Raw genomic sequence first — 23,334 nt, 5'->3', positions numbered from 1 at the left:
ATAGTTTTGCTGAATAGTCTCATGTCCGCTTACCTTTGAAACGTAAAATGCGATGGCAGTGTGCAGATGGGAAGCATGTTAGCTTAGCTTGGTAGCTTCAGCTAGCTCTGGAACTTCCAGCCCAGTGGCAGCAGGTCCCGCCTCGGCTCCGCCTCTTTGCCCTTATTTGGAGCAGGCTGGAGCAGGCGGGAGTGGAACTCTGACGCCACTGTCGAGCCGTTAGTGGCCGACTCCGCCTACTAAGGGCTTCTCGGCAACTCTGCAGAATCCTATGGGTGACGTCACGGACCCTACGTCCATTTATATATACAGTCTATGGTTAACACTCACTGTAAACTTGACAGTTTTTTAACCCGCACCGCCTAGTGGTTAAAGCACGTTATTGAATTATTGTTTTAATATGTTATATTTGATGACAAAAATATTAAGAGTACATACTTTCATAGGGGGAAAGTAGAAGGTCAATGATAGAAATATAGAATATACAAAATCAAGAAGATACTGTAAGTGATCTCTACAATAAAACAGTTTAGTGCCGGATGTACAAAGATATTAATAGGAGGATGTGCAAAACAGAAAAACAAATTAACCTTTATTTAAACATTAAAGAATACTTTAGGTTAAGGTCTTCTTTTAAATAAGAAAAAAGCTTTGGGGGTATCTACAGATAAATATTAAGCCTGACAAAGTACTTAACGTCTAATATATTGCTTTCCTGCAATGTTAACTATGTTGAAGCACTTATTTGAACTGATAGTATACATATGAATTATACCCTTATAAGATGTATGTAGATAGTATAAGAAATGTGCAGAATATGACAGTTTAATGGTGGAGGTATACACACATATTGATAGATGTCTTTGATGACGATGCTGTTGAGGAACCTGCGGCCCAAGTTTTTCATTCATTGCATAACTACACCATAGTTGTGTATATGATATGTCAATAAACCTTAGAAAATCTTGAAATCTTGAAAGGGATGTGCAAAATAGCCATTATATACAGTTTTTAATTAACGAGTAATGAATATACTTTATAGGGATCTGCAGATAAATGTTTAGTCTTCTCAAGCACCAACTATCAAATATCTCGCCTGATTGTTGGCACTTGACAATCACCTTCCCTGAATTTTACTCAGGTGTAACTAAAGTCTGATTTAAGGGTTGTTTATATTTTACATCATTAATCAGAATCTGCAAAGTAATTCAAATAAATGTAGTGGAGTAAAAATACCAGATTAACCTCTGAATTGTAGTGGAGTAGAATTACAAAGAAACAATGAGCTGTCATGTGGGTATATATTAATGCTGCCCATTATGGACACAAGCAATTTTCACCCATTTATTAATTATATGTTTTAAATTTGATAACACCAATGTGTCTAAACTCCTAAATGGTTTTTTGGATTTCATATTGCATTAACACCATATCCCAACGTGCATTGCGGCTAAAACATCCAATCACCGAGCTTAAACCATAGCTGAGGATCTTGGGTAATCAGTTCAGTGGGTGTGTATCGCAATGATGCTCGAAATCTCCCATATAGGCCTACGTCTGTTTCCGGTGACTTTATTTTGAAATTCAGTTCCTGACGGATTATAGAATTAAACAAATAAATAAAAACAAGGATAATTGTGTGTTATTGTTGAGTAAATAACAGTGTGTTATTTAGAAAAGAATAACAAATTAGAAGGCAAACAATGTTTTAAAAATACAGATTTCAGTATTCTGAGGCTCTGAGCCCCATTTATTTTCCTCGCGGACGGCAAAAAAATAAAAACAATAATCGTGGCTAGATATTGAGTAAGAACATGTTTTTATGAACCACACAGCTTCTGGTCTTCCAAGACCCGACCGGACAAAAAGACGTGGTGCAGGCACGAAACATACTAACAATAGAAATACATTGCTTTTAAAATCGTTCTGTGTGACACGAAAAAAAGGAGAAAATCGTGTTGGTGAACACGAATCAATAGATTAAATGTCGTGACTATAACACGAAATGCCGTGAGACTGGGTTGAAATAGCATTGTTAGCTACGGACACCCGGGTGTAAATAGCATTGTTAGCTACGGACACCCGGGTGTAAATAGCATCTGCCTTATATTATACAGTATATATATTTCTGTCTTCTGCCTTTAATGCTCTCATTACCCCTCAGCTTTATCTCTAGAGAGACCTCTGTTTTTGCTACTTGGCAAACTCCAGTAAAAACGAGTGTCATTGCACCCCACTGACTGCAGATAGGCAGCAGAGTTACAGGCGAGTATTCAAAGCGAGGAGAGCCTGGTATCATTGTGCGGCATCGCTGTGGGAGATAGCAGGCGCTCGGCAGTTAGAGGGGAAGAAGAGATCAAGAGGCAGCGCCAGCAGCAACCCCCTTTGATAAAAATGCTCTGTCTCATGCTGCCAGGTCTAACATTCACACTCTCTCACTCATGCATGGAAATGTATTCACTCTGCTCAATTTAACAGCAGCAGCATGCATATTCTGTCTTGATTGTACAGCTCAAGGGTAGCCACACTTGTAAACATGCACTAAAACACAGGACTGTTTTATTCATCTCCATCATGGTGCAGAAACACAAGGGCATACAAACTGTACAGTCTGTGTGACTGAAGGACGGAGAGGTGCAGTGGCCCTGGGGCTTAGCTGAAAACACCCCCTGTCTGCGATGAGAAACATGCACTGTACAGTATGAATGTGAGCTGTCACACTAAACAGAAGGACACTCATACACACTATTTTCACATTTATTTTGCTTTCTGTCATTTTAGTGGTACAAGCAATGTTTCTACAAAAAAAAAGGGTCTTTCCCCGACACACTTCTTTGTAAGTACGAATGTTTTGCCATTTATAGCACACTATTTTCCAGAAAGTTGCAATGGAAAAAGTTGAATTATGAAGTCAACACTTTCTGACTTTATAGCCCACTTTTTGCCAGAAAAATATTTATTTTTTAATTATTTGATTGCCGTGAAATACAGTGAGAACATTCTTGGTCAAAATGTCCACTTTGGACAAGATTATATTATCTTTATCTAATATTGTCCAGGGTTCTGTCTTGTCTCTGCAATCAAATTATAATATTGAAAGAATGCTTAAAAATGTTTCAAATCACGGCTCCTTCCGAAACACGGGAATATAATCTCATTCAGAGTTTCTCTTGTAATAATTCCACCTACATTTCAACTTTGAAAAACTTTTCCAGCCTTCCATCGAAGAGGAAACACCCAGAACTTGTTTCTCCGAGCCTTTATTGCATAGTGTTGCAATTACAACCAGCTGCTTCAAACCTTTTGAAGATAATATGACCTCTTACTGGAACGAATTATAATCTGATTATTAGTTAGTTCCTTAAACAATCAGTTATTTCCCATTGTGTTGTTATTCTTATTAGATTAGTGTCATTTATCATGAAATAATTGATTACAAAAAGAGCTGCAAACTGCATCATAAATCCAGTCATTCCCGACAGCAATAATTTAAAAAGCCAAACATCTTAAAATCGTGTTGAGGTCTGATGTTTCATTATCCGGATATGGATTAGCATAAAAAACAAACCTGAGAGGAACGGCTGGATTCAACGGGGTGAAATGCAAACTTATATTTTGCACAGTTGGCTCCGAGCATTGTGGGTAACAAGCAACCAGTGGAGAACCAATGGGGGTTGGGGAGACCCCCAGTCTGTTTCCAGGGAAACAGAGACCTCTCTCGCCTCCTCTCTCAATCAATCCTTCTCTCTCTCTGTCTCTCTCAGTCTCCTCTCTCATGCATCATCTCGTCTCTCTCTCTCTCTCGCTCTCGCTCTGCATCTCAGCCCTCAGCTCTCACGGCTCTCTCTCCGCGTCCTCGCATCTCGTCATCTCGGTTCTCTCCTCTCTCTCTCTCTCTCTCTCACATGCTCCCATGTTCCTTCTCGGCTGTGTTGAGGAGGAGGGAGATGTGGAGGTGACTCACTGTAACATCATTGCCATGGCAATAAAGAGTGAGACTAGTGTAGAGGGAGTGAGGGGAGGGAAAGATCGGGAATGGTTGTCACACTCTCCAACAGTTTTAGAAAAATAAAAAACTAGGGACAATGTACATTTTAAATACTTACTTCATGCTTACATTAAATTGCATATGCTTTACTTTTTTTTAGGACAACCTTGCTCTGTCCTCCCATTCCCCCCTGTTCGTCCCCCTCACTCTTCACTGCTTCATCCTCTCTCTTTCCCATCAGAGGGTTTTCTCTCATTTATCCTCTCTTTCTGTCTCTGTCCTCTATCCTTCTGCATTACTCTTTATGTCTCTTATCGTCTTCCTTCCTCTTTCACTTGCCTGTTGCTCGCAGCCCTCTGGTCTCAGAGGAGCGTGTTTTCCACCGCTATGTTACGCTGAGTCATGTCATATGCATGTTTGGACACGAGCAAGGTGGCGTGTTTATGTGATGTTGACATATGCAAGCCAGCAGGCAGGGGCAAAGTCGAGGGCATGATGCAGAGTGAGAGGAGAGGAGAGGAGAGGAGAGGAGAGGAGAGGAGAGGAGAGGAGAGGAGAGGAGAGGAATAGCATCTAGTTTGACTGCAGTTAATATTATTGATTATGAAATTAAGAGGCTTAGTCAGTTGCATATGTTGTGTGTTTGCAGCAGTTTGAGAAAAGTGATATGGTGAAATAGCTTTCATTCTTGCAGCTTCAAGAATATTTTTATGAAGTTCAAATTGGAGTCAAAGCAGATGTGTGAAATATTTAAGAGACAGGGATGAGATATTTTCGTTTTAAATCAAGCAGGTAAGCACTTTTTGAACATTGGACATTGTTTAGTTAAACATCCAGTCTTTCCTAGCCCGACCAGGAGGGGCGTAACAAAAATGCTGCAAAGTTTAGACAGCAGCAGCCGTAAAGGTTGTGTGTGTTAAAGGGATAATACTGAGTAATCCAGAGATTGATCTGTAGAAGAAGCAGCGGGACTACGGAGGGAGAGCAGGAGGGCAGAACTAAATTGCTGACACAATGAGACCAGCATGTTATCTATTTGACCCCAACTAACCCCGGTGTTTGTTTTTTTGCTGTTGTAGACACTCATATCCTTATCTTGTGCTGTCTCTTATGTCTGCCCATCTAGCACTATTAGACTTCTCAATAGTTCTTCCTCTGACTGATCAGCCTTTGTTTCAACGGTTCTGCCAATTTTCTGATTCAAATCCACTCTTCAATCTCCGCAATTGCACTCTGACATATTTTTCATATAATTGGAACAATTCAGTGTTAAGGACCACCGAATCTGTGGATTCAAGGTGAATCAATATTCTGTCTTTGCATCGATCTCCCATTATAGGAAAGTCGGAGACATCGCCTCTAGCCGTGGTGTTTAAATCTTCCTCTGTGTCTCCCCCCTCTCCTCCCTTCTGTGTTCACTACATCTCTCTTATCTCCCCCAATGTCGTTAAACCAACTGAGATAGTGGTGGGAGAAGTGTGGCTACCAAGCACCAGAGAGACTATCATTTTCAGCTCTGTATATTTATCTGACAGTGCATCGGCCCACAGCTCCACCTCACATGTTACACAGCTCCTCGCAGCCTCAGAGGTGTTCACAAGGGTCAATAGTGACAATAGGGATTCACAGACTGTACAACAATCCCCCTTCCTGTAATCACCCAGTGAGACCAAGCAAATTAGTGATGTGCTGCCGTTTTACCTAATGCTGGTGGGAATTCTGTTGTATGGGACAATGTGCTGCTGATAAAGACTGAAAAGATGGAGAAGTTCAACATTAGGAGTCAAGGATGTAGCAGGTTTAACCTCTTCATCAAGGATGTCCTATGCTTTTCTCTGTATAGGTTCTTAATACACTACACTACAGTAATGTGTGAGAGATTGTCCCACAAACTTGTCTTGCTCCATCTTAACTGTTTTTGGTGACTTCAACAGCTTACCATAAATCAGCAACTTAAGAATTAGATTTGTTCTTATTGTCAACAAACCTAAATAAAATACCAAAACAAAGTGTCTGTTTACAAGGTGTGAGTTAATCTCTCAGTACTTTTTTTGACTTTCAAAGACTAACTGGTTCATACTCCAATCTTTAAAGGCACAATGTGTGGGATTTTCCTGAAAAACAATGTATATATTCTGTTGGGTCTGGGACATTTCTGGCCCTTAACCTCCAAATAAAACGGACAGAGCTAAATTCCAAAACAAGAGTGAATTTGAAGTCGGTCTCATCCCTCTGGTGACTCAAAAGAAACTACAATGTCCTTGTTCTAAAAAGACCTGAAAAAAAAGAAAGAAACAAGACCCATGCTGTATGAAATTGGCATAGAATCCAACAGACAAACACATATGGACACACTCACAGAATATATTTATTTTTATTGGCAGCTTGCACACAGCAAGATATTGTTTCTAAACAGCAGAGATCTGGGATCAAGTGCATAAAGAGAACACGTTTTCCTCTCACTGCTGTGTTTTACTGGTGTGGCATATGGCGTGTTTGGGTTAGGGGAGAAGAAAGGAATGTTTTAAATGCCAGAGGGGGGATTTTAAGCCTATCTGCCTTGAAATTAAAAAGTGAGTTTGGCTCAGGATTGGACACTGGAGCGTGTTGATCTGTCTTTGGTCACTACGGGAGACTTTGAACAATACATGGATAAAAGAAGAGACACTTTTATCTGTCTCTCTTACTTCTGTTCTGCCTTTTTTCGTTACAACCATGAGTTATAGACGCACTCTAGTTATGGATTTGACAGTGACTGACAGGCTACAAGTTATTTTCAGAGCGTACACACTAATGCGGAAACTAATCTTCTTATTGTCTTTCCGCTCTCTTAAATGTGAGCATATGAATGTCTTTTTGCTTGGTTGTGTGTGTGTGTGTGTGTGTGTGTGTGTGTGTGTGTGTGTGTGTGTGTGTGTGTGTGTGTGTGTGTGTGTGTGTGTGTGTGTGTGTGTGTGTGTGTGTGTGTGTGTGTGTGTGTGTGTGTGTGTGTGTGTGTGTGTGTGTGTGTGTGTGTGTGTGTGTGTGTGTGTGTGTGTGTGTGTGTGTGTGTGTGTGGGGGGCGGGCGTGTGTGTGTCTCTTTTTTCCACCCCCCACCTCCCCTGTTCAGGAAGTGGACTAATGGCATTTGAGAGGATGGAGGGAGTGGGAAAGAGGGAGGAGGGATGGAGTTCCTTCCTGTGTGGTGTGTCATTTGTAGATCCTGTTGTACTGCGTGTGGCCTTGAGACACAGTGGTAACCCTTTAACACGCCACTGTTGTGGGGATTATTGGACATTTCATAGAGCAAAACAGTTATTTGATACATTTTGAAAATCATCAATTATCTACAAAGTAAGTAAGAAAGTAAACATTTGTCCCCACTCTCTGTAAAGTAGTTAAGTAGTTAGCAGGATAAGGCTTGTGTTAACCTATTCTGCAATTGTATTTAAATAAAGAATACCAGTAATCTGTCTCCCAATTTTTAGATTGACTTGTCTGCCTGTGGTTCTTTCTCCAAGCCCACTCATCCCTACTTAAGATATATTATACATCTTTAAATATTGTTCACAATTGTATAGTTTTCTTTTTAAAAGAGGCCAAGACATTTCTTTATAACAATATGCACATCACACAAAGTATGAAAATACTAATTTGACATCTATATCTATCTATACAAATATACCTTTGGTTGTGAGTATTTACTGCAGCAGGATAGGGAAGGGTTTGTAGGATTTGTTGAAAAGAAAAATATAGAACATAACCAGACCTTTGAGGTCTACTTTCATTTGTTGCATGAGAACACATTTGTATAGGGTGGTATATATTCATTTTTTAAAGATACAGAGCTAATTATAAATTTTTTAAAAAAGTATTCCTGTGAGAGACAGAGGTGGTAAAAAAGACAACGGGCGATGCAGGTTGAGACAGTGTGAGCGAGGGAGAGATAAACAGACAGACGGAGAGAAAAGGGGAAGATAGACACAGACAGCCTTTTGAGATTCCACTCACGCATCTCTGAGTGTCTCCCGGTCTCTGAAGAATTGAATGAAAATGACTCCCCACCTTCTCACACAAACACAAACACACACACACACACGCATTACGAGCAGACATTAGCCACGAACACAATCAGTAAACATATAGGGATGAAAGAGTTTGCAAGTTATCTCATTAAGTATTACTGAGCCCTTTAGTGTGATGCGATTAAGAAACTCTGATTAGGTTGTAAAGTAGCGAGGTGCAGTGTAATTGTACTACCTCTCAATGTCTTCCTTCAACTGTTTTTGTATTTGAACTTTACATAATGTGTTTTCAATCTACAATATATGGTACATGTTTTTTTTGTATCCATTATGAGCCAGTAGCAAGTGCATCATTTTAGATTAATAATTCTGTTGTGGCTGAAATCTCCCTCTTTGTTTTCGTTCTCACATACAGAACCTGTACTTGAACAACTTCATTTCAATCTCGTGCATTGTCCTTTTGATATTGACATATGATACATACCATCGTGAATGTCTTCTTTCTTTGTATGCATATTCAATATCTTGGTAATCCTTTAACACTGGAGATATAAAAACACTGACAGTGAAAATCAGTATCTGTTGACACATCAAATTATTCCCCTCATTTTGGATACCTCGTGTTTGTGGATGGCAGTGTACTTTGGTGATGTTACAGCGCTAAGGACTGAATCTGTTGTTTTGTGTGTCTGGTGTACTGTAGAGTTCTCCTGCAGGGGGGTGGTTTGAATAATTTATGCAACAAATGAGTTTGCCAGGAGATGCAGGTGTTCAGCTGAGGACATGCAGGGCCGATGCAAAGCCTCAGGTTTCATCACAAACCCCTTTTGGGTACAACGCCATCGACTACGGATGTAGGGATCATTGTACACAACAAACCACAAAGAGCAAATCATTGAAGGATTTGATCACTCTTGAAACCAAATGACAGACAGAAACAGTGAAGAAAACAGAGAATAAAGGGAGAAGGAGCTACAATCTAAAACATAAAAGCAGATAATTAAGCTGGTATAAAGAGAGCATTCAGATATTTCATATTAGATTGAATATTTCAACCTGCTTTAAACAAAACATTTTATTAAAAGTAGTTCTTAGAAATTGCGCGAGTTTCTGAGATCATTTGGGTCTTACCATTTGAATCTGCAATCATCCATATAGGTCAAGTGCAATAAATATTATCAGCAATACTGTTTATGCTTTAAGAAAGGTATACATTCTCACCACACAAATTAATTGTTGTAAACAATAATGTGTACTATCAAACAATGTGTTAATGTGTAAAACCACCAGCTGAACAGCTCATTGTCCCTCTCACTCGGCCTCGTCACAGAAGTGTTAAAGCTGATCTGAGAGGAGTGTAAATGATGGACTCACTAACAGTGGGAAACAGTGTGTGTGCGGTTGATGTTTGTGAAGGTTAAGTGCTGGAATATGTTGAGCTTTGCTGTGAATCAGTATTTAAAAATAACTGGCTAACAGGAATGCATTGTATCTAATCCAGAGTCATTTACAGTAGTATAATAACAGACATTTAACATGAACTTTCCGGTCACTATGTTAAAGCTAACTCAAGATAATTGCACCAATCTGCAAACTCAATTATGAACAGCCATAAGAGGAGTAGTTTTTGAATGGGGGAGGTACAGTTAAGGTCTAAGCATATCAGCATGTTTAATCCAACTGTTATCAACAGTTACACAAAATCGTTACCATTAGGACAAACATTAAATGTTGCTTAAATCTTTCTCTTTTACTATCTATAAGTCAGCAGATAAAGGTAGTTAGTGAAACCAAGAGGCATGAGCATGTATTGAAATATTGAAATAAACACCAAGTCTTTCCAGTCTTTAAAGATACCAGGTTTGTATGAGTCTGCACATCCTTAAGCTCTATTGACTGCTTGCCACTTTGAATGAATATTGTAATCATGCCTGTCAGTCCAATTGAACTGAGTTTAGGGAATATTATCTCAGTGCTTGGGTGTATAGTAACACCCCTCTCCGACCCACTGTGAGTGCACTCTTAATTGAGTAACTCACAGTGATTTATGTATTATTGTAGGAGTTGAAGGTCTGGTTGGACAGATTTTATTTAAAAACTACTGTTTGTGATGAGGTTCAGGATTGTGCTGATCACTGGAAAATTATCTCACAAACCATACATAAGGGAAATGCACAGTGCCAGACACGTTTTTTCTACTTTGAAGCCAGATTTTGTTATGTTTCAGACACAGCCAGGCCAGCTTGTTTCCTCCTGTTTCTCATCCTTGTGCTTAGTTAAGCTAACCAACTGCTGGCGGTAGCTTCACAATAACCAAACCAACATGAAATTGGGTAATTTTATCTCACTTTTGCCAAGAAAGCAAATAAGTATTTTTCACAAAATGTTTAGAAGTACAAAAGCTGCCCAAATGTTAACCAAGCATCAGTGTGCAAACCATGTGATTTGCCCAACCATGGTATCTTGAGAAGCAACTTGGAAATAAACATCCACAGGCTTTGTGAATCAATGTGATTTACCCTTTATATATACAGTCTACGGATTTACCTCAGATTTTTATAATGTCATTTGAATCTAGTTTGTCATAATCAAGGGAGGCCATCAGCACCAGAGGAGTTGGTGTTGTTCCCAGCGTTGTTTGTGTTTTTCGTAGGATGAGGGTGGTGCTGGTTTTGGGGCAGATATATCCTGACGGTTTTTTTCCTGTTTTTTTCTCGTTGCTGTATTTGGAAAATGCTGCTTTGTCAGCAGGTCAGGTAGATGTTTTCCCTCCCCCAGTTGTCCTTTTCCCACACAAACAAACATTAAGTGCACTCCCATAGACACACGCACACATACACACAAACACACACACACACACACACACACACACACACACACACACACACACACACACACACACACACACACACACACACACACACACACACATATGCACACTCGTAATCTGTGCTTTGTCCTCCTTTCTCCTCTTTCGCTCCCTCTCTCTCTCCCCCTTCTCTGTGAGGGAAGGCAAACTCAGCAGACCTCCAGGCTGCCAGGGAGTAAAGGCATTCTGGGTAATCCAGGTTGCAAAAAAGAGCAGGGAGAGAGGAAAAACACTCTCAAATTCACTGGTTTCACTGCTTTAACACCGAGATACAATATCCATCCTTACATGCAGCTGCTGAGTCAAGTACGAGCTCCGTTTGCAGCAGAATATGGAATCAAAGAGCTGAATCCTTTGCCCTGTTGCCGAACATTAACGTTTGGAAACATGAACGACAATGAGGGAGGCCGGGGGGGGATAGCGAGGGTGGTGGGGTGGAGCAGAGGAGGATACAAGAGTGTCGTCAGCCGGCTTTTATCTTAGCTCTGATTAAACCTCGTTCCTGTCTGACCTAAAAAGTCAGCTGGCGGAAACTTCAGAGACTGTGGGTGAATTTCACTGGAGCTCTTTACACCAAGCAGAGAGAGAGAGAGAGAGAGAGAGATAGAAGAGGAGGCAGAGAGAAGAGAGAGAGGAGGAGAAGAGAGAAGAGAGAGAGAGAGAATATCGATCGATACTACTATAGCGCTCGCTCGATATAGCTATTCTAGGAGCGCATCTCTATCTATACGATCTCTCGAGGCTCTCTCTAGATCTCTCACTCTCTCGCAGTCTTCTCTTCTGCTGCTCTTCGCTCTCTCTCTCCTTGCCTCTCTCTCTCTCGCTCTCTCTCTCTCTCTCTCTCTCTCTTCTTCTCTCTCTCTCTCTCTCTCTCTACGCTCTCTCTCTCTTCTATCTCCTCTTCTCTCTCTCTCTCCTCTCTCTCTCTCTCTCTCTCTCTCTCCTCTCTTCTCTCTCTCTCTCTCTCTCTCTCCTCTCTCTCTCCTCTCCCCCCCTCCACACGACACATCCCCACACACAAGAACACAAGAACACAAGAACACAAGAACACAAAGAGTGTTCAGATATGCTGTCAGTATGTGCTCACTGTTCACACATTATCCTATATGTGGATGACGTATACTCTCATCAATTTACCAGTTATTTGGTCTGTAAATGTCATGAGGAAGAGGCCGGTGCTGGGTGGTAATTCTGGGTTAGTTAGTTAGTAGTACAATGCCTCAGGAAGTAGGCAGAGGCTGAGATGTGCCAGAACCACCCGTCTGGGAAAGCACAACAAAAAACACAAGGTTTAAAAATAAACGTGACATGGCAGGGTATCTGCAGAAACAGGAAATATCCCACTGAGGAATGGAAATCAAGTGAGACATGTTGGAAGACCCTTGTATTGTGTCCTTAGTGGCATGTTTGGAAGAGGTACTGTGCTGTACGGACTGAAAATGTACTTTAAGTGTCAGAATTAAGAGTGTAGTTCTCATAATGCAAACACAATGCCCCTGTGAGTGTTAAACTCGTAAAGTTATTGGATCATTTATATTGCATTGATGCTGCTGGCTGAGTTAGAGCCTTTGCAGTTTTAACTTTTTCATATTATATTAGGTAGAACTTTTTTTAACAATGCCTCATATTTGATAAACTCATCACATATAACCTTACTCTGCAAAGAAACTAGAGTGTATATTAAATAGCTGAGTTAAATGTGCAATATTATTCAAAAGTGCAGAGGAAGTAGGACTATACTAAAGTATGTAAAGGAACCACTTTTAATCTTGTTATCAAACTTCCCCTGGGGATTCAGATTCTGATATATAAAATGTGCTCACTGTAAATACGACATGTAACTTAATGTTGTTACTTTCAGCCACTGATGAGCAGAATTGTGTTGAATACCAGCAGACTGCTTTGAGTTGAGACTTATTTCTCTTTCTTTGTGTGTGTTTCCTCTCTCAGAGTGCTGCAGCGGCTCCCAGCCCGGTCCTCGGGAGCCTTCCCCCAGGAGAGGGCATGCCAGTGGGACCAGTCCCTCCAGGGTTCTTTCAGGTAAATGGTACACACACACACACACACACACACACACACACACACACACACACACACACACACACCAACAAAGAAACTGAAAGTGGGGAGAAAAAGATTTGGGTCTTTAGGCCACTTACCGGTACATCTTACAGAGGGGCGGTGGTGGCGAAGTCCATAGGGACTTGGCTTGGCAACTGGAAGGTCACCAGTTCAAGTCCCGGAAAGACCAAGTGCTACCGAGGTGTCCCGTTCCCTACACTGCTCCCCGGGCGTACATAATGGCAGCCCACTGCTCCTAACACTAGGATGGGTCAAATGCAGAGTAACCGTTTCGTTACATACTACCTGTACTACGTAATGACAATAAGTTGAATCTTCAATCTTAATTAGGTAAAATACATACAGTAATACTTTTATTTCCATATGTGAGTATTTCGTTCATGATGCTGTTCCTCAAAGATCTCACTCACTTAACTGTATGTGTTATTGTACAAAGTCTCTGTGAATAATCAGCATTTATCTGTGTGTGGGAGCACCAGTGTGTGTTTTCTCAAAAACGGGGACAAAAGAGTCTGACAGGAGAAATAAATGTCTCGCTAACAAAAAGTCACACATGCAGCTTGGCCCCAGATCCTCTCTGTTCTCCATCAGAAGGACTCAGCCAGTCGCACATTGATTAACCGACATTATCAGTCAAACTCAGACGCTCGCATCTGACACGCAGATCAATATCCTTCATAGGCATTTCTCGACTCCGCTTTAAAAAAAACTCCAAACATCCTTTCCAATCTCCTTCTGAAGATCAATTGATCTTTGGAGACAAGGTCTTGTCGAGACCTATCGGTTACTGAAACTCAACATTTACCAGATTCCCCGGTCGTCTGTCAGGCTCCATAAACTGATTTGCATTTCAACTGGATGTAGAGTATCATCTAAAGCAAAATACATGAGGATCTCAAACAAAACATAGCAATGCCCTCAATATTATATCCACATTTTTGTACTTCAACTTCATTCATTTATGCATTCATTAGGAACTTTCTCTGTAAATTGTATGCATGTATTTCTTCATGCAAGTATGAAAACAAATTGTAAGCTACTATAGTACTTTAATAGACTTAAAGCAGTGTAGTTGTGTATCTGGGAGATGAGAAGAGGTGTAATGAGAAATAAAGACCCTGATGAAAACAAGTGGACCATTGCTCTCTAGTGGCAGGTTGTTGCATTGCTTCTCTTACTCTGCAGGCCTTTCTGACCACAGTGGCATCAGCTCAGCCAACATAGCAGAAGCATTGCTACTGTCTGTGGTGAGGAGGACAAACGAAAACCCACTCCCAGCTGCAAAAGAGATTCTCACACCCGCTGCCAAACAGTTTACACATACGCTGACATCATTATTAACCGACCGCCGCTTTTATTATCCCATTCTTTTTCCATAAATCCAATCCAATGAAAGTGTGGTCGGCTTCCTGAATTGACGGTCATGGAACTGTTGTTAAAGGAAAAGTGCTGTGGTTGGTTTTCTGTTTTGAAGAATGACTCTTCATAGTGGTGCTTCATACTGGTTATACACCACTTTTGTTTCTGTGAATGGGGTTTTAAAAAATAAGCTATGATTCCTTTTCTTGAAAATGAGGGCCTTTTATTTTGTCATATTTGGTTGCATCTCTTAATTTTGTTATTTCAATAAAGGTTTATTGATATAGATGTATTTCCATTATATTCTCCTGTCTTAAAGGTGGGGTAGGTAATTTTGGAGAAACCAGCTCGAGTGCGCAAGAATTTGAAAATACACAGCTGGAAAAAATCTGCCACTTCCTTACAGAGCCCCTCCTCCAACACACACGAACGCACACATGACCAATGAGGGCACGAGATAAGTTTGTGCACAGATGGAAGGCTGACAGGCAGGTAGGCCATCCAGGTATTTTAGCCGGGCCGGCTAAAATGATTGGTCGTGCTTTTTACAGTACTACGGCTTCCACAGATGACATTTTTTAATGGATTTTTTGTCAAAGCACTTAAGATATTCATTGCTATCGGGATGTTAAGAGCATTCCATGGAATATAACAAAAAGTGTATCTCGAGCCGGTTTCTCAAACTTACCTACCCCACCTTTAAGTATGTAGTGTTATACATGAAGGCATGAGCTTCACTACAGACTCTTGAACAGCAGAGTGTGTATTTTTTAGATTGTGAGATAAATAACCCAGAGTTACTGAACATGCATTTATTCTGTCATTTATTTCAGCCGTTTATGTCACCTCGATACCCCGGAGGACCCAGACCAACTCTCAGGTTACCCAATCAGGTAAGAGCCACACTGACCCCTGCAGGCAGCAGACAGTACTGTGAATAGTGGAAATGGAAAGTGTTTGTGTGACTGTCACTATAATGCTGTTGATGCCTCCTCCTCCCTCTGTAGGGACTGGGAGTGCCAGGCAGCCAGTCCATGTTACCGAGTGGAATGGACCCCACAAGACTGCAAGGTATGCAAACACAACCTGTATAATAAATATATTGCTGAGTCATAACCCATTTACTCAAAGGACATCATTATTTTATCTTTTACTTTTAAACCAAAAGTATTTTCTGTGGACACACAGCTTGGTAAAGCCCTCGTCGTAAAACTTACATCCTAGAACTATTAACAAGTAAAGCTGAATGAAGGCAAAGTGGTGCTTTGACCAAAATGCTAATGTTGGCATGCTCAGTTTTTGCAAGTGTTTGGCCAAGTTTTACTTGATAATTGCTAGATAAAACTTTAATGTCTGCAACAAAATCACAAATGTCATCATCACACCATTGGTGCTCTGGTGGAAAATGTTAGGCGTCACCAAGTCATTACAAAATATGGAAATACATTCAGTCATCTTCAAGATGTTACACAAAAGAAAACAGAACTAACAACAATAGGGAGTGTAAGAGTCGGGAGTCATCCGATAATTTATTCCGAACTTAAATTACTCAGACCTCCTAATTGACCTAACCGAAGTTATTGAGTCTATGTAAGTTTACTGCTTGGCTCAGATCCACCAACGATCAGCAAGATCTCACCTCTATTAACTCCCCGAAGAACCAGGTTCAATTAACTGCTGTTTCAATTCAGACGACCCCCTAAATCTGTTTAAGCGATCCCGAAGGATTTTGATATCAGTAAATGAGGTGTGGCCCTACCTAAGTGTGAGTGTGGCAGTGTGCGATCTTACCTTTCAAGCAGGAGAGGAGAGCGCAGATGTCTTTTAAATTGTCCCAATCCAAAAGGTGGGATCAGTTTATTTGAAGAAAAATAGGTCCAAACTAATACAGGGTTTTTACCTTCTCTCGTTACAACATTATAATCATACTAAACATATCATGCTGGGGTTCTTTTCTAATCTAAAACCTTAATTCATAGTTCACCCATTAAAGAATTCCAACACATTTAAAGAATGGTAGGTATAAGAATTCCAACACATTTAAAGAATGGTAGGGGTAAGAATTCCAACACATTTAAAGAATGGTAGGGGTAAGAATTCCAACACATTTAAAGAATGGTAGGGGTAAGAATTCCAACACATTTAAAGAATGGTAGGGGTAAGAATTCCAAAACATTTAAAGAATGGTAGGGGTAAGAATTCCAACACATTTAAAGAATGGTAGGGGTAAGAATTCCAACACATTTAAAGAATGGTAGGGGCAAGAATTCCAACACATTTAAAGAATGGTAGGGGTAAGAATTCCAACACATTTAAAGAATGGTAGGGGCAAGAATTCCAACAAATTTAAAGAATGGTAGGTATAAAAGATCCCGTTCACAACTCTCATCTAAACCATTCCCTCAGCATTCAATACACAGAGATTTACGCAATAGTTACCAAGTTTGAGAGAACCTTACCGAGAGCAAAAACCCAGCTCTCCAGGGAGAGAGCGTTACCGAGAGAGAATATACCAGGGGATCCCCCCCCCTGCTCTCTCTCTCTCTCCAAAAAGAAGGTTCCTCCTCATCTGCCAGTGTCTTTATGCTCGAAAACAGGATAGAAAAACCTAAAGACACCTCCTCCATACCCATATTTGTGGAAACTGGGCATGGCCTCTGATGTAAAGAACTGGACATGACCAGACATATTCTATGGCTCTGGCATAAGACACACCTTCCCATGTTTGTGTAAAAAGGACATGACCCCTACTCTGCAGGACTTGCAAAATATTATTCTCGGCTATGACATAACCACCTTTTTGGGGCCTCAATGTATTTCTCCTTAAGTCAGGAGCCCCCCTCCCTGTGTACTGCTGTGAGGGGAGAGGGAAGAAACTGCCTTCTTATCAGTGACACCCATAAACCATTACAGGCCTTACACACTCAACTTAACAAACCACTTGTGTTTTGTTTATACTGTAAATATAGAACATCATAAAATATGAAGCATTTTCATTGTGGGTTATACAAGAATATGATGATTATATTTGATTATAATTAACTTTCGTTTTAAGTATTCATCCTAATATGGAGATCTCAACAGGAGGCGTGTGGTGCAGTGGGTTGTGCGTTGGTGTTCGGATCAGGGGGTCACAGTTTCAAACCCCACTGCAGTCAGCATGTCGTTGTGTCCCTGGGCAAGACACTTCACCCCAAATTGCTCCTGTGGGGATTGCCCACAGTATTGAGTATGTAAGTCGCTTTGGATAAAAGCGTCTAACAAGTAACATGTAATGTAATGTAACAACCTGATTGTGGGACTGTATGATCATTTACTAGTAAAGATCCATTCTGGTACTTTAGGCAAACGCTGTATTAGTCTGTGGCCACACTGACACTTGTAGGATGAGTTTATTAGAAGTTAAGTCTTTTAATTGAGAGTAATACACAGATATCTGTTTATCTTTAAGTACACCCCTATTCACACAAACTACTCACTTCTTCAGAGAACACATATAAATGATGCACAGATTAAAAAACCTAACATGTTCAGTTACTGTTAAACTGCTGTAACTAAAGCTGAACTTGTAAATGTTACATTTAGACACACTTCTAAAAATCTCAGACAGGGAATGTATGTCCTCTCAGGGTTTTGAAACACAGTAGTGATCAGACAAACGTGTGAAATACATGACATGAACAAGCTTGATGAGAGATAGAGTTAAAAAACGTTCCACCTCTCTCAGCTTAAAACTAGACCATAAAGATACACATGGCCCAAAATAGCTGACTGAAGAATAGAAAAGTCATCCAACGTGGATACACTGCTCTGGAACAAACTGATGGCTGATTGTAGTTTCATATGTTTCAGGACATCCAGGTATGGGAGGTCCGATGCAGCGGATGACACCGCCCAGAGGCATGGTACCGCTCGGGCCCCAGGTATGGGACATGGTAATCTTTAGGGAAATGTACAAAGAATTGGTTCTGGTAGTTCTCGTAAACATAACTAAGGATGTCTGATATCTGTTTCTTAAGGGCTATGGAGGTGGCATGAGACCACCACTTAACGCCCTGGTTGGTCCTGGGATGCCAGGCATGAACATGTGAGTGGTATCAACATAATGTTTTCTACACACACTCACTGTAATCTAAACTACCCTCTCACAGTTGTCTCACTTAGAACACCCTGTTCCCTGTACCTCTCTGGCATCAGGCGGACATGTTGTTGCCAACTGTTGCCCAAATGATTTGGAAACAAAGAGGCTTACCAAAAGCAGACGACTAAAGTGTGTGTGTGTGTGTGTGTGTGTGTGTGTGTGTGTGTGTGTGTGTGTGTGTGTGTGTGTGTGTGTGTGTGTGTGTGTGTGTGTGTGTGTGTGTGTGTGTGTGTGTGTGTGTGTGTGTGTGTGTGTGTGTGTGTGTGTGTGTGTGTGTGTGTGTGTGTGTGCGTGTGTTCCAGGGGACCGGGTGGGGGCAGACCTTGGCCAAATCCTCCTAACTCCAATTCGGTAAGTGACTTGACAAAAAAAAGACACCAAACTAAAAAAAAGTTACTTCATTTCTTTCATGATTACCCTTTGTTTTTTTGCAGACCCCCTACTCTTCTGCATCTCCAGGAAATTATGTGGTATGTATGTTTGAGTTTAAACTGTCATTGTTCACTAGCTGTACACGTTGAAAGTCATTGCTTTATGAATGAAACTTATGGAAACCAAAACTCTCATTTTTAGGGACCACCAGGAGGAGGGGGGGCACCTGGGACCCCAATAATGCCAAGTCCAGCAGGCAAGATCTGTGTGTGTGTGTTTGAGTGTGTGTCTATGTGTGTTTGAGTGTGTGTCTATATCTGAACATACATACAGCTCTGGAAATCAAGAGACCACTGCAGCATTATCAGTTTCTCTGGTTTTACTATTTATAAGTATGTGTTTGAGTAAAATAATGTTTTTTGATATTATTCTATAATATAACTACTGAGTTATTCTAATATAAAACTACTGACAGCATTTATCTGTGTTGGAATTCAACAGACACTGGAATGGAATGGTTGCCATACATGTAGAGATTGAGATTTAAGAAAAACTTGGAGTGGTCTCTTGATGTTTTCGAGAGCTGTACGTTGGTGCTCTTTCAAACTCATTGTTTTTCTGTTCATTACATCAGATTCAACCAACTCTGGCGACAACATGTACACGATGATAAACACAGTCCCTCCAGGTGGAAGCCGACCAAACGTAAGACATTCCTCTCTCAGTGTATATCACATATCTGTGTGTTTGGTAGAGTTTGTGTATATATCTAATAGTTTTCCCCTCAGTTCCCTATGGGTGCAGGTGGCGACGGTCCATTAGGGGGGATGGCTGGGATGGAGCCCCATCACATGAATGGATCACTAGGTATAGGAATAAGTAGTTTGTACAGTATGTGCCGTATTGACACAAAATCTCCAGTTATAATTTTACAATGTGTTCCCTCTTTTAGGGTCAGGTGATATGGACAGCCTCCCTAAGGTGAGATAATATATTTATCTACTTTACATGACAATTGCAGTGTCAATATTTGATCATTTAATAGCATACCATTACCATTTGTTTTAAAGAACTCTCCTGGTAACCTTAGCATGAGTAACCAGCCTGGGACCCCCAGGGAGGATGGAGAGATGGGAGGAAACTTCCTAAACCCTTTTCAGAATGAAAGTGTAAGTCAATTATAATCTGCTATATGTGGAGATTAGAGGGATCTAGGGTAGCGAGTGTTCAAAACTTAAACTATAGAAATATAGGAACAATGTGTAGGAATTAGCTGGATTTATTGACAGCATTAGAATATACTGATAATAATAGGTTTTCATTAGTGTATAATCACCTGAAATGTATAATCGTTTAGTTTATTTATTTATTTTCGAGCGTGTAAAACTAAAGAAAATACAAATGAAACAAAAGGTAATACAGACATGATACAGTACTATACAAATGAATGCAATAACAAAACGAAACATTTAATTAATAATTGAATAATCTGTAGTATCATTGTCTGATATCAATAAACAACAAAGCTTTAGCTCATTACACGTCCGAAAAGGGTAGTAACGTAGTTTTCTTTACATTAGATTAAGCCCTTCATATCTGCATCCTCCTCACAGAGTCCACCATGTTTCTACAGTAGCCCTGAATGGACAAACCTCAACGCTGGGTTAAGAGAGAGCCATTTGCATTTTTAACGTTACCTGAAGGCTGCGTAGGTTCTTTGACATGTTTGGGAAAGGAGGGGTTTATGTGGGGTATTCAGATGTTTGCAATCTGCAACAACACCGCTAGTTGCAATACTGGACCCTTATTTTTAAGATGACGTAAAAAATGACAGTATAGAATGAGGTTTTGACCATCAGCTACCTAAGATCCCATTGAAATGGGTTCACTTAGATTGCGAGGAAATCACAAATGCATGTTTCCCATAATGCCTACTATTTCTTATAATTGTTGGACATGATCCATAACATTTGGGAGGGATTTCTGATTGTAACAGTGCAAAATGTTCCTACACACACACTCACACATACTTGTTTCCCCTCATGTTATCCCTGCAGTATTCTCCAAACATGACGATGAGTGTGTGAAGGCTCTGAAGCAGGTTCGGTTCAGCCGCCCATCATGCTGGGGTGCATCAGTGAAAAGCAGCGGGACAGGATGTGATGTCATCTAGGCCAGTGACTCTTCCTCCACCACAACCTGCCATGTCAGGCAGTCGCCCCCCCGCTCCGTCCTCCTACTAACCCCCGACCCCCCCCCCTCCATCGTTTCTGTCCACGTCTCTTCTCTCCCGTTTCTTCTCCAGTTTGAAGTGGGGACTGCTACATTCATCAGTTCTTCCTCTGCAACTATGAGACTGTACAAAGGAACCAAATTGAAACCCCTGGAGGAGAACTCTTTGTATATTTGCATACAGCGTGAATGAGACTGTGAACACACTCCTGTCTGCTTTTTGTTCATGCCCAAAAACAAATCAGTATCCTATTTATGCTAAGGTTTCAATGTTCAAGGATTTATAGAAACGTTTTGATTGATGGTCAAATTTAATCCAACTGGTGGTCACATCTTTAGTCTTTTCTCGACAAATCGTTTGTCCGTTACTGAAAGACAATTGGAGATACATCACAATAACAAGGTTTATTCAAGGCTTGTGCAGAAATCTGTCTTAATATTCAGCTTTTGTGGTTTTCACACGTGTTCAGACCACTTACATTGTGTTTTATGTTTTGTACTATAAGTCGTTTTGCTAGTTATACTCCCAAACTCAGCCATAATTGTTAAAAATGTGAGATCTCTTCAAAATCAAAATTGGAAGTAACATCGTGTGGTTATTGAAAAAACTCGCAAACCAGTTTTGTTTGAGGCTTGAAGCAAGACTGTAACTTTTGTTGAACACAAGACCATGTGGGGCGATAGAAACAAAATCCAATCCAGTGATGAATTGAGTGATTCTAATTGTGAGAGAAATATTGTGTTACTTCCTCTTTCCAAAGGTATGTTATAATGCTGTGAGAGCAGTAGAGATAACACTGGGTAAAAAGGTTTATACCCACTAATACAAACCAATTTTTTTTAATATAATAAAGTGATGCATCTTTCTTTATTAAGCTATTAACCTCTGTTTCAATTGACGGTGTTGGCGGTTTCCTATTGGGCTTTTTTACATCCCGTTGAGTGCACAGGACAAAAGTTAGATTTTTTATTTGACTATATTATATAACAAATGAGGACACTGAACCTGTCATGTGATTTGATTTGTGTTTGCTGTGCCTCTGTTATCTGTAGTTCTTTTAACCTTTATCCTAATGATTCATCAATTGACTTTCTTGAGTGGACTTACAAAGAGAGATGACCAGTATGAAAGGTGAACTGTTAGACACAAGCTTATTGAGTCACTCTGGCCACTTGTTCTCTATTTCCATCCGGATGAACTGTGATCTCAGTGTGATGTGAAAGGTTGGTTGGTACAGAAAGCTAAATAAGCTTGTTTTTAATCAATGTTTTCAACTTTTTCACCGCCCAAGATGTATAATCATCATACAAAAGGTTGATATGCCTGTGAACATTTCCCTCTCCCTACTGCATAGTGTACAGCTCCCAAATGTAGCACCTCTTGTCTTGTATGTGTATTTGATATTATTATTATTACTATTATTATTATTATTTAAACAAATCTGGAGAGGAGGGATGGACTGCTGGTGCACCATCACAACTGAACAGAAATATTTTATTTAGTCACTTATGTTAGATTGAAGCCATAAGTGGGAGTGCAAGACGATGCATTTGTAAATTGGATCATGTTTTCTGTTTTGTGGCAGTATGTGGGACTCCATTAGTCATGTGTTAATTTTCTCTTTTTTATTCTTGTATTATGTTTTTGTAAATACACAGAGAAGAATTTCATGGGTTTTGAATATGCTAGTATAAATCTTCTCTTCCCTTAGTCAAAGTGTCGCTCTCAATTTGTTTGGACTGTGTGTATCATTGACTGGTGTAATTCAGGGTTTGCAGACAAGGTGATCCAAAGTCATGCCTCTCTAAGTTGTGTGGTTCTGCTCCATGTGTTGCACGGAACAGCAGTGTGAGTACACATACAGTAAGAGTGAACACTATATGGGGAAACGCAAGCTCCCTCCCTATTAACCACCCTAGTGCATTTAAGCCATTGCCCTTGAGCAACGAAGCTTGACAGACTCCTCGTGTGAACTGCATGAACTTGATAGGGCTCCTGCAAAAGTCAGCAGAGGACAAATCATAAGCATAGCAAAAGAGCATGGTAACATGTGCAGTAACAGCCTTTTCCTAAATGCATTTACAATAGAACGTAGCCATCTTTTACCTTGAACACATAGTGAAATAAGAGCCTACTGTAATATAGTATCCACATTATTATACTAGCAGTGCATGCTCATTAACAGTACAATCTTATAGGTCAGAGAGTTCAAAAGGAATAATTCCTGAAACAACACAGTCATAGATGTGTAATTATGTACTGCCTTTAAATGTAATATAACTGTA

The 23,334-nt window shown here is 40.3% G+C and overlaps 1 protein-coding gene across 10 annotated transcripts in view; it reads left to right on the top strand.

Annotated features, from left to right (window-relative positions):
- The window catches only part of LOC117472701 (single-stranded DNA-binding protein 2), a 77,856-nt gene that overhangs the window by 37,273 nt on the left and 17,249 nt on the right, over positions 1-23,334 (top strand). For 4 of the 10 annotated variants that reach the window (XM_034118037.1, XM_034118041.1, XM_034118045.1 and 1 more), the window contains exons 5-12: positions 12,813-12,902; positions 15,137-15,196; positions 15,311-15,374; positions 18,156-18,238; positions 18,323-18,390; positions 18,747-18,795; positions 18,879-18,914; positions 19,018-19,072. In XM_034118037.1, coding sequence (XP_033973928.1) covers positions 12,813-12,902; positions 15,137-15,196; positions 15,311-15,374; positions 18,156-18,238; positions 18,323-18,390; positions 18,747-18,795; positions 18,879-18,914; positions 19,018-19,072 — 505 coding nt within the window. Of the gene's footprint in view, positions 1-12,812; positions 12,903-15,136; positions 15,197-15,310; positions 15,375-18,155; positions 18,239-18,322; positions 18,391-18,746; positions 18,796-18,878; positions 18,915-19,017; positions 19,073-19,450; positions 19,522-19,592; positions 19,684-19,768; positions 19,798-19,886; positions 19,986-20,873; positions 22,760-23,334 lie in introns of those variants that run through there. The other 6 variants (XR_004554955.1, XM_034118042.1, XM_034118039.1 and 3 more) reach the window with 6 other exon arrangements.

Source organism: Trematomus bernacchii, unplaced genomic scaffold (genome assembly GCF_902827165.1).
Source record: "Trematomus bernacchii unplaced genomic scaffold, fTreBer1.1, whole genome shotgun sequence".
Taxonomy (NCBI): Eukaryota; Metazoa; Chordata; class Actinopteri; order Perciformes; family Nototheniidae; genus Trematomus; species Trematomus bernacchii.
Note: the sequence above shows the minus strand (reverse complement) of the source record. Positions and strands in the feature narration are given on the sequence as shown.